This window comes from Maniola jurtina, chromosome 12, assembly GCF_905333055.1.
Source record: "Maniola jurtina chromosome 12, ilManJurt1.1, whole genome shotgun sequence".
NCBI lineage: Eukaryota > Metazoa > Arthropoda > Insecta > Lepidoptera > Nymphalidae > Maniola > Maniola jurtina.
In genome coordinates, this window is record NC_060040.1 from 2,080,767 (window position 1) to 2,093,040 (window position 12,274).

General features: G+C 37.1%; 1 protein-coding gene across 1 annotated transcript in view; it reads right to left on the bottom strand.

The window, feature by feature from the left end:
• Positions 1 to 10,993, bottom strand: part of LOC123870586 (sine oculis-binding protein homolog) — a 33,252-nt gene extending 22,259 nt beyond the window's left edge. The window contains exon 1 of the mRNA XM_045913943.1: positions 10,681 to 10,993. Within this exon, the coding sequence (XP_045769899.1) occupies positions 10,681 to 10,785 (105 nt within the window). The 5' untranslated portion in view covers positions 10,786 to 10,993. The remainder of the gene's footprint in view (positions 1 to 10,680) is intronic.
• Between the last annotated feature and the right edge of the window lie 1,281 nt (positions 10,994 to 12,274).

Consider the following 12,274-nt stretch of genomic DNA (forward strand, 5'->3'; position numbering starts at 1 on the left):
CAACAAACAGTCACACTTTCGCATTTAAAATATTATGGGTAGTAACTCAGAATACATAATAGTAGTGATTAGTTTTCAACGCCGCGTCGCGTCGGGCTGCTGCGTCGCGTCGGCGTGGAGTGTTCTCGTCTTACACTAAAATGAGCGATGCCCGGCTGGTGTCGGCTCTCTCAGCTACTGAGATAATTAAAACGCAATCGAAACCCACGGCTCGGATCATTATATGTAATTAAAATCTCTGATATAGAAAGAGCTGGGGAGATTCGAGTCTAATTTTATCTCAATTTTCAGGGCATTAACAAAAAATACAATCTCTCAATCTTCAAAAAAATCAATCAAAAAAATCTTTACAAACCACTCGACTTTAGTGCCAAATAGTCGAACGTTTAGCCAATTTTATAGCTAGAGAAATACAACCACCAAAAATCTTTGCGAAATATCTATTCACACACACACACGCACGCACGCACGCACGCACGCACGCACGCACGCACGCACGCACGCACGCACGCACGCACGCACGCACGCACGCACGCACGCACGCAAGCACGCACGCACGCACGCACGCACGCACGCACGCACGCACGCACGCACGCACGCACGCACGCACGCACGCACGCACGCACGCACGCACGCACGCACGCACGCACGCACGCACGCACGCACGCACGCACGCACACACACACACACACACACACACAATAATACATATTAGTGTGATGGGTAGGGATTAGTTTTCAATGCATCGCATCGGGTTGCTGAGTCGTCTAGTCTTCTCGTCTTACACAAAATGGGCGATGCCCGGCTGGTGTCGGCTCTCTCAGCTACTGAGATAATTAAAACGCGATCGAAACCCTCGGCTCGGATTATTATAATTAAAAATCTTCTCCATTACATGACGAGTATAAAAAAGCGTGTAAAGTAAAACTGCTTTCTATCTCTCATCAGGAGGCGCATAGCTCAGCAGTCGGGAGGCGGAAAACTGAAATTCGGAAGGTCGGTGGTTTGAACCACATATGAGAGAAATCTCATCTGTGGTTCAAACCCTACTCATTGCACTTTTGTAATGTCCGATCAACGGTCAGTTTCTGACAGAAGCCGATTAATCGGCTATCGCTACCACCTTTGGTGGAAGCCGAAGCCGATGGTTTAATAACTCTTACAAATTCAGATCAATATCTCTCAGAAAAGTGAATAAAATAATGGTTTTATGTTGTTAAACACTTCAAAATAATTTCAATAGTAATAGGCACTTATTTATGCCCGCGACTTCGTCCGCGTGGATTTAGATTTTTCGTAATCTTGAAGGAACTCTTTGATTTTCCGGGATAAAAAGTAGCCTATGTGCTAATGCAGGATATTATCTATGTCCATTCCAAATAGCCAAATCCGTCTAGTAGATTTTGCGTGAAGGAGTAACAAACATACACACACACATACATACACACAAACAAACTTTCGCCTTTATAATATTAGCGTGATGTAGGTACTTAAGTATATTCAATACAGTGAACTCTGGTGCTACCGGTCCTAACAAATGACCAAGTCATGATGATATCGGAGAGCTTGCAACATGATACCCCGATATCCATCCAAAATGTCATCGCCCGGTACAAGTATACCTACTGTATAGGTTCTACCTATCTACATTGTACCTATGGCTTAGTATTTCGTGTGGCTCTTTTATTTTTAACCCCCGACCCAAAAAGAGGGGTGTTATAAGTTTGACGTGTGTATCTGTGTGTCTGTGTATCTGTGTATCTGTCTGTGGCATCGTAGCGCCTAAACGAATGAACCGATTTTAATTTACTTTTTTTTTGTTTGTAAGGTGGCTTGATCGAGAGTGTTCTTAGCTATAAATCCAAAAAAATTGGTTCAGCCGTTTAAGAGTTATCAGCTCTTTTCTAGTTTTCTTGTAGAAAAGAAGATTAGATAACCGTTATGTTCATAATATTATGTCAATTGACAAATGTCAAGCTGTCAAGATGGACGTTGCCTAAATACATAATTATTTATTTGAAAATGATGTTTTGGAAAACTCAGATACTTTAGATAGTAGGCGCGGAATAGTTCAAGAAAATCAGTTCAGCCGTTTGAAAGTTATCAGGTCTTTTCGGTCTTTTCTAGTTACTGTAACCTTCACTTGTCGCGGGTGTTAATTTACACTTGTTCTTAGTAAATAGTAACGAATAACGATCATAAAAATAATATAAAGGTAATCAGGCTGTTATCAGGTTTATTTTTAATTCAATGATAATATTGTAACATAATATACCTATATATATTCGATTCGAGGTTTGCCACTCGCGCGCTCTTTAGCTCGGGTCAATGACCGTGTGCGCGCGAAAATTAAACAACAAAGCGTGATTAAAATATGTAAGTACCTAAGTAATAATTTTCAAACTTTTTTGCTTCTTGATTTTTCACATGCCACTTTTAAGATAGCAAGTGTTATGTAGTAAGTACATGAAAAGGTTGTTCACGTAATTTTCACATACCATGGTCCATCTCTAATACCAATTATACCAAAAAACCAGGTCATGTAACGCGAGTCGCCGTCATATGACACCGCGCTAAAAGCAGACCGAATGCCGTCGTCCGACGGTGTCGGCTTACTGAGGAAGGGTTGCTTTGTTTGCGACCAGCTCCTTTAAGATATTTGAAACTTTTAACTGGAAATACAATGAAGTTTAACAGTTATGTATTACTTACATAATATTGACCTGGTTCACCTGGTGGAAGGAATAGGGGATGAACATTGAATCCGAGATCCGGGGGTTTAATTCCAGGGTGCCGATTACAATCAACTCTAATATAATTGGCCACAGATTCAGCCAATTACAGCAATTGAAATTGTTATAATGATTGATACAGCTTTTTCGCAATCGACCAGTAGGTTCCTTCGAGTTCGTGTATGGTTTCTTGTGCTATTAGTTTCCATTGAGTTTGAACCGCCTTCGAAGTACTTCTTGAAGAGCTGGAATAACAGGTCTTTCTTATTACATTGTTAGTGTTTTGTGTGTACAGAATGGACTTCCACACACCCAATAATACCCAAAAAGCAGGTCATATAACGCGAGTCGCCGTCATATGACACCGCGCTAAAAGCAGACCGAATTTCATCGTCCGACGGCGTCGGCTTACGGAGGAAGGGTTGCTTTGTTTGCGACCAGCAGCCTTTAAGACATTTGAAACTTTTAGCTGGATATCAACTTTAACAATAATTATTATGTAGGTACTTAGGTAGGTACCAGGAAGGAACCAGGAAGGTTGCGCATTTGGTTCCCGGATCTGAGATCTTTGTTTGGACTTAGTTTAGACATTTTAATAAGGAGTAAGCTCAGCGATGGAACAGCTGAGAAGAAAACTCTTTAGAACTGAAAAGTTACTGATTATGAATAATGAACGTTACTTACCTAGGTACCCACTTAATATAAAAAAGTAGATAGGTACTAGGTACTTAGTTATATAATAATATAGTTAGTTATAGCTGTATATGTTCATAAAACATAAACAATAATTGTGTAATAGTATCCCCAACCCTAAGCTGGCAATCCAAGCAGTGGCCATTTCCTCTTTCAACCTCGTCTTACAAGCAAAAACGCATTTGTCAAACTCCTCTGTAACTTATTTATTAAAATAGCTAATTTCAAATAGTTTTTGGGTTTATTTTGCAACAGTATAACCTGACTAAACCTATTATTACACTAATCTGACCAAAAAGTCGTATCGTCGTATTGAAATAGCGTATCGTCGTATTACTGACACAATAGGGTTACCATGGTTTTGGTAGTTAATAAGGACTTTTAGGCGAATTTAACTTTAGGTGTATTTTTGTTGGTTTGTCCTTCAAACACGCCGTAGTGAAACAACGGATTGACGTGATTTTTTGCATGGAAATTGCTAGAGACCTGGAAAGTTATATAGGCTACTTTTTATCTGGCACAAAAAAGAGACCCACAGGATTCAAAAAAATTAAATCTACGTGGACAACAGCATGGCCATCAGGTAGTACAAAACATAAGCGCGAGCGAAGCGAACGCGAAAATTTCTCCTGCAAAAAAAAATTGGTAAATTTAAGACCTAGGGCATTATGCAATTTTAAAATTAATAGGAGAAAGGGGGGGAGGGGTCGGATCCGGTTCCATCGCTACGGCCAAGATTGTGATCTTTACCACGGATCGCCTTTTCATGCAGGTATACCTCCTAGGTACCTACGGTAGTTTTCCATTTGGGTCTATCCTCAGCATACATATTTCTTAGAGAGACATCCTCTTAGCCTCGTCAACCTTGCCCATGACCAACAGTTTTTCTAAGTTTCCCTTGCTACGGCGGGCAATGTGTCCGAAATAGTCCAAGGCAAGTCCAAGGTACGCCGCTAAACGATAATAATCTGAATATCATAATCGTAAACCAAAAATATTTTGTAACTCTTGTTTCGATCATTCGTTTATTTTATACGGCAGTAACAGTAAAATAAAACTCCGTTTGGTATGCTCGCGACCAAGCGGTGTCAAGTTTCAGTAACAATATCCTAAATTTTTTCCACGAAACACGATATTCGGTAAATATAATAACAGAACAATTTACAACCTATGTTTATTTTATGTTAGGTGATTTATTAACGTTGAAAGGTGATATCGGATATTATATACAATGTATTTAAATTGAGAAGACCATCCACAATGTATTTGTAGCTCATATACCTATCCCACTTGTATCACATGCAATAAATAGTACATTACGATACGAGTGTTATAAATAATCCATTACTGCACGGTGTGCATTAATATTAACCTTGGCTCAAATCATGAGTGCCTTTCCTATATTATTTTACATTGCGTACTTACAACCCATACCAGCGTAACATAGTACAATTTTAGACAAAAATGGCCATGTGAAGCCACGAATAAGCGTTATTTAAAGTACCTACGGGTTTAGGTCTCAAAATGGCACAAAATTTTCCTTGATTAAAATTTTACTTTTTATTTAATTTAATTAGTACACCCCTTCCGCTTTCTTTAATTTTCGTTATATCCTCTAAGGTTGCTTGGAAAAAATCGTTTTGAAAGCGATAAGGCTAATATCTTTGTTACATATTTCTTTATACAATAAAGAATCTTTTACTCTACTTTTACTTACTGTTTATTTTCAAAGAAATCGAACAGAAAATGCAAAAAGAACACGAATCATACCTAAGAATAAAAAAATAATAATAAGCGGGATAACAAATGAAACTCGAATTCAATTACAAGTTTGACATCACACATTATAATACGCATTTTTAACTCGTACGCGAATAGCAGTGCGAAAACCATTGACGTTAAAAGAGCCATTTTATTATTCTCAGGCGAAACCCCATGAACGGGATATGGAATCCACATTCCATATCACGTAGTGATGACATACTCTTTGTTCCATATCCCGTAATTTTTGCGACTTTCGCGGATGGCTTATGGGCTTTCGCACCGCCATCCACGCGTGATTCAAGGGCGGGCTTCAACTGTTACTTACGATGCTTTTCTTAGGTGATACGCATAATCTGTATTTTAACACGCACGAGTCGAGTAACTAATGCTGTTAATAATTGCATGGCTAATCAAGTACCTACGCCATACTGAATATAACTGTAAGCGATCCTCGGACTAACGTTCTGAAATCTAAAACTGTGCTAGATTTATCTAGCTCATCCCTCCCACAAGTCGGTTGAACTTTGAATCTTATTACTACGGAGTTAAGTCACAAAGCAGTAAAAACAGCTGGTCATGGGATACATGATACGCTCACGCACGCCTCCTGTGCCTGCGAGGTGGTGTTTATTCACCCCCTAGACAAAGAACATGGACGTAACAGATGGGTATAACAAAACCTATGTTTATACTCTTGCTGTTGATGGGGGTAGATATTATTTTGCAGAAAATTCTGATTCACAAATAATTAACGAACTTAACATTTTTCATGCTATACAAAAACTGGGTGCATAAAGTACCTACCATCATATATTAAATAACGTTTATTTCAAGTTGGTATTACTTTCTATCGACTCTATCATCGATTACACCGAAAACTACGTCAAAGAAGTTTAAATAATTTTACTCGTTTCTAAAAGCATCATTTTACAATTTCCAATACTTATCTCTATTTTATCTTGGAACTGTTGTAAGCTGATTCTTTTAGTGATGTGAATCGGCTGGCATTATGCATATATTTTCAACTCGTCAATTTAGCATAAACTTTTCTCCAGCTATAATGCATTGATGCAGTAAGAATACCATAAATTTAGCCAATTACAACAATTGCAATTGTAAGAATGTGATAAATAAAATTTTCGGATTAAGCAGGCTGTAGCAAGAAGACATAAAATAGTTACAGGACCGTATCTGTTAACCACAACTTTCTGGCTTAAACATTCAAAGCTACAATACTGCCTCTTTGTGGCGGTATCCAACGCTTTTCTGGGGAACCCTAGCTTTAGGTAGCAGTAGGCACAAATGCAGTGTCATATCTGTTTTCCATGGCACTCTTTGGCGCAATGATGTACAATGCATCGCATAAGCGGTATCGGTTACAACTAGCTATCGGGTATCACACCCATCACACCCGCGCAACTTTTCATGTTCGAACGTGTTAGCTTATAGTTTTAATTAACATTTCGACCTTTCGAAAGTTAAATCAGATATAGCAGAAAAAAACCCTCAATGTATGCAAATAGCTGGTACCGATAGTCATTAGATTTTTTGTGCAAAATATGTTACTAAATACCATGTATGTAGCGATTATCGTTTTCAGACTGGCTACTCACAAATATAGGACAATTTTTATAGGTACCATAATATAAAACTTATGAACATGAACATTGAATATTGTCAAACATGGCACTACCTATGCCTTTCACAGCGAGTCTTTCAATATATCGTCAAGAGCACTCTATTCAAGTTTTCTCGCAAAACTTCTTCTTTTTTGCAATAATACGAGTTTTGTAAACATTCTGTGTCAAATCTTTCAGCCACGCAGAAAACTTTAATTCATGCAATGCATTCTTCAAGCATAGAAATCCCCTACATCACATATTGTACGACCGTTCAACGACCTTGGCCCAATACTGCGCCCGCGCATCAGATGCAATGTCGCTGACGTTCGCATGCGGAAAACATTCTATTTAGATCCAATGTTGCAACGCAATCTGATAATTTAATCTGCTTATTAGCTTAACGTTTATGACTGGCCTGCCCTTTATGCGATGACAGCGTATAATAATCTCCAGATACCACATATTAATTCACAGTGCAATTCAGTCTTTGCAATGTTTCTGTCATGTTAGAAGTTATTCCATAACACCAGCAAGATTGTGTGATTTCTCTTCAATTTTATTAATTCCCTCGGACATGTGATTGCAATTTGCAACCCTTATAGAATAGAATAGAATAATCAGTTGCTTTTAATAATTGCTTTACTATTTTGGACGCTTCTTCAAAATATCTAGGTTATATCGCACATAATGTCACTAAACTCAATCCGAAAACATGTGATACAGAAAGCTGCTTACGTCATTCATAAGTTATTACATTACTTTATATTTTAATTTACTGCTCATGTTTGTAGCCTGAATTTTATATTCTAAATCTTTTGTTTTGGATAATTCCACATCAAGAAATCAAATATAAATCTCAAATTCAAGATATTATAGGTATTCTTTATTTGTTTAATGTAGGACAACAGCTATTGTCTTTTATGCTCCATCTGGGACTATCATCAATTCTTTCTTATATTGAACTAAGAAGCTTTTTTTGGTTGTATGGTTTTCCTGTTGGCTATTTTTTTTAACACTTACCACTAGTAGTATTATGTACTGTGTAGGCACTTAGGCAGGTATTATCGTATGTAAAATAGATGTACCTAATTTACAATCACGTGTCAACGGCTATCATATCGTTTGCATGTCCTTGCCGAAATCTAAAATGCCACGCCATATAGCCGACAATAAGAAATAGATCATTGCATCGCGATGAATTTGCATATAAATCGAAAACAAGTTCGTATTTCTACATCATTTCACCAATAATAGCGTTTTGCATATCAAAATTTTGAGACACGTCACTTGTTACACTGTAAAATAATATTTACGAGTGCTTTATTTAGTTTTATGCAAAAAAGACTAATAGGTATTTGATTTGCTAAAAATTCAAATGCATAAATCTTTGCAATTCAATCATTATGAATTTTTAAATGGGTTTAACTAAAGGCGATATATTTAATAATTCTAATACGAAGCCAAACCTTAATCACTTAAAATATTACAGAATAGTTGAGTACTACTACTACTACTTAATATTATACTTAGATGGGTAAGTAAGTACCTATATTAAATTTTGGTTGTTATTATATTCTTTAACTACATGCCTCAATCTCAATGGAGCAACAAATCAGTGTAATTTTTAGAATGAATCTTTAAAAAACTAAAATGATTACTCAGGCTACTTTTTATACCGGAAAATCAAAAAATTCCCATGCGAGTTTTAGATAACTTAAATCCACATGGTTGAAGTAACAAACATAATCCAGTTGAGCGTATTGAGTAAAAATAAATTCAAATATTGCATGAGGGATATAGATATTATAAGAATATGAACAACATCCGTCGTAAATCGATGATTTATGATTTAGGGACGATTGGGTTCACTTTTCAAGAATTTTGAATCTTTTGGCTCTAAATCTAAATAAAGTAAGGCAGGTGTAGGCACTTTCTAAAGTAACGTTCAAGATAAATGCTGTTTTATTCCATTAAACTTGTTAACTACAGGCTACGGGTGGGTTATTTGATACGACAAAGAAAACGCGTCATACGAGTAGCTTGTTTGCCCTTTCGGTCTATGTATAATTAATTAGACACTAGCGATATTGAGTTTCATTTCATTTTAGCTTTTACTCAAAATATAAAGTACCTATATTCAATGTTACCTATTTGGCTATGAGGTAATTTAATAAACATAAATAATTATTTTACAATGCATGAATCAAGTCATCTTTTTCTGTTATTTTATTTTTGTAAACATTTCTTGAAAATAAGGTAATGTGTGAATAATAAATAAATGAGTTAAAAAGTCATGTTATTATTATTTATTTCCCGATACGATGAGATTTCAACTTTATGAAGTTCCTTGACAATTAATTCTGTTGCTATTATTATTAATCTGTAAGAAAGTAAGACAAGCGATAAAAGCACCTAACTAAACATGTTTTGTCCCGTTTCTTTGTGGAGTTGCGTGGTGGTGCTACTTTTCGAAGATTGGTAGAAAATATTGATATACTTACCTACCTATCTATCTACAAAACACACTCGAGAGAAACTAGTAATACCTATGTAAATGTATGCGATAATGTGTGTCTGCTAGCTTTTCACGGCCCACCTGTCTAACCGATTTTGACGAAAGGAACAGAAAATACTTACTTACATTTCGGGGATGGATATCTTATATTATACTTAGGCTATTTTTTTTCCGGAAACCGAAATAGTCCCCACGAGATTTTTAAAAAACCTAAATCTAGCAGATAATGTCACCGGCATTTTCAATTTTGTGCAGAGATAGCTTGCATCGCTTGCATCCCTAAAGCAGATAGACATCGGATTATTTTATCCCAGAAAATCAAAGAGTTCCCACAAAGTTTTAAAAACATAAAAGCATCATCTGGTACCTACCTAGGTACTGTTACAAAAGTAGTCTATGACTATGCTTATATAAATTAAATGTACAAAAAAAAAACGAGTGGTCATAAAAAATGTAGGTCATATAACATAGCTAAGATCGTGTAGAATTAGCCCTCCACCCAGCTAAAACCACGAAAATAAAAACCCATTACATCAACAATTTGGGGCGCTAGACGCATAAATATATACCTATCTATAAATTAAATCGACCTCAAACTTTCTAAATTGCGTTGTCCTGTGACGTCAGTATCGCGTGGACACTGCAAATGAGGTTATTGACATGTCAAACTATTTCCTCTGTGCCAAAATAAAAGCGCGCATCGGTGGGGGCGGCTTATGTCGCTTAGCAGGCAGTAGAATTCGCAACTTTATTACGCGATATTAGCATACGAGTAGAATGCGATAATCAGATGAAAACAATAAATTGTAGCGTCGTCGGCTTGCGGCCTGGGACGGTCTCGGATTACGTTTTGAGCAAAGGAACGTCTAAAATTACCCCGCACGCACACGTGCAGCGCACCACCAGTCCGTACACACGCACACAGAGCCGCCGCCTATATCTATTATCAAAACATCCACCGACTCTGGTTACAGCGATCCGAGCGCGCTTCAGATATCGCGTTACACACTTTAATGGCTGGAAAAGGCCTCGAAAACGTGATATTACACGCATTTTATTGTGTATCGCAAAACGTAATTAATATTGTAATCGTATACCGCATAATTTATTCGGCGTAACCCCGCGAGTTGGGACTTTGAAGCTTTTGAAGGGAGCCACGGATCGGCTGCGAGCGTATCGAATTTATAAATACGACACCCCATCTCCTATTACGAGTTACAGTCTACGAGAGATGAAACAGGCCGCTTGCCAAACGACGCTGAAACACGATGATTTTCATACGGAAATTCACGTCAATGCCATGAAAAGTACCAGCGAACGTTACTCTAAAGTCTAAACTTAGCTCTAAGCTTACCTTGATTTCTTCTTCATTCTCTTTTTTCACTTTGGTCTTCGGTGGAGACGAAGGGTTCGTATTATTTATAGTATTCTTGTCCATTTTATTATTATTAATATTCATTCACCATTTACACTGAATATGGCCATTAAATTGTAGGCCAGTCTAAGTTTTTATATTTTAAAGGTAAACTTTCAAGTTTACGTTCACGTAAACATTCGGGGCAAAAATAAATCGAACTATAAACACATGCACCTCGCGCGGCGTCCGCTGCGCGACTGTTCGTAATTCGTATTTCGTAGTTCGTAGTCGACGTACTGACTGATTTGATGTCGTCGTATTTTTTAACGTACATACTACATATACCTAGTTCACGTAGACAAAAGCTCTTTTCCCGCGCTCACGTCCCCTCGTTGAAAGTTAAACGTATGGGCGGAGCTTTTCGTAGAGTTTTGGGCGGGTGACGTTTCGTTAGATTTTATCAACTTTTTTCTTTTGAAAGTAACTTTTGAGTATCTTATATCTTATAGTTGACTGTTTGGTTAACAAAAATAGATGAATTGTCAGTATTAGTTAAAGTATTAATAGGATGTAGTTACTTAGATTTAAGTTAAAAGCTCTTCTTCTGAAAGAGCATGAATAAAAGTTTCCTCTGGTATGGGAGCTTTCTTCCTAGTTCATTTTTTAGTTCACCTAAATTAATTTTATGTTTTTATTGTTTATTTTAGTATTTTAGAAATCACTGTTATTTATTTTATTCCTTTAAATGAAAATGTTATGTAGGGTACCTTACCAGTCACCACCTCAGAATAAATAAAACCATGTGGCGCTCCGAGATCAATGGCACACACTATTCTATATAGTAGGTACCTAAAAAAGTAACGAATATTTAAATAATAATTAAAATTTTAGCAGGTAGTTAGATACCTACTCAAATTTTAAGCATCTAATCCATACTTTTCCATACTAATATTATAAATGCGAAAGTGTGTCAGTCTGTCTGTCTGCTACCTTTTCACGGCCCAATAGTTTAATCGATTCTGACGAAAGGTACAGAGTTAGCTTATATCCTAGAGACGGACATAGGCTACTTTTTATTCCGGAAAATCGAACAGTTCCCGCGGGATTCTTAAAGACCCATCCGCTTAACCGATAAGTATGTTTGGTACCGAGGTAGCTTGCGTCCCTGTAATTGACATGGACAACTTTTTTTCTTGATAAATCATACAGTTCCCACGGGATCTTTAAAATCTTAAATCCACGCGGACGTAGTCGCGGGCATACTCTAGTTTTTATAAGGAACTTGAGTACTTACATAGGCAGGTACTACAGTTCACTAAAGGTAGTTACAATTCACTATAGGTACTTAAGTTTACCTATTATGACTCACGAGATACCTCCCGCTGACAGACAGACGGACGGACAATGGGGACTTAGTAATAAAGGGACCCGTTGACATTCTTCGGCTGAGGAACCCTAATTAAGCAACTTCTGTTTCAAATTCTACCGCCATATGCTCCAAACCACTAGGAGCCAGAGCTAATAAGACTTTAAAAAAAATATTGTAAAAACATGAGTGTCATCTGATTGATAAATGACAGTTCATGACAGT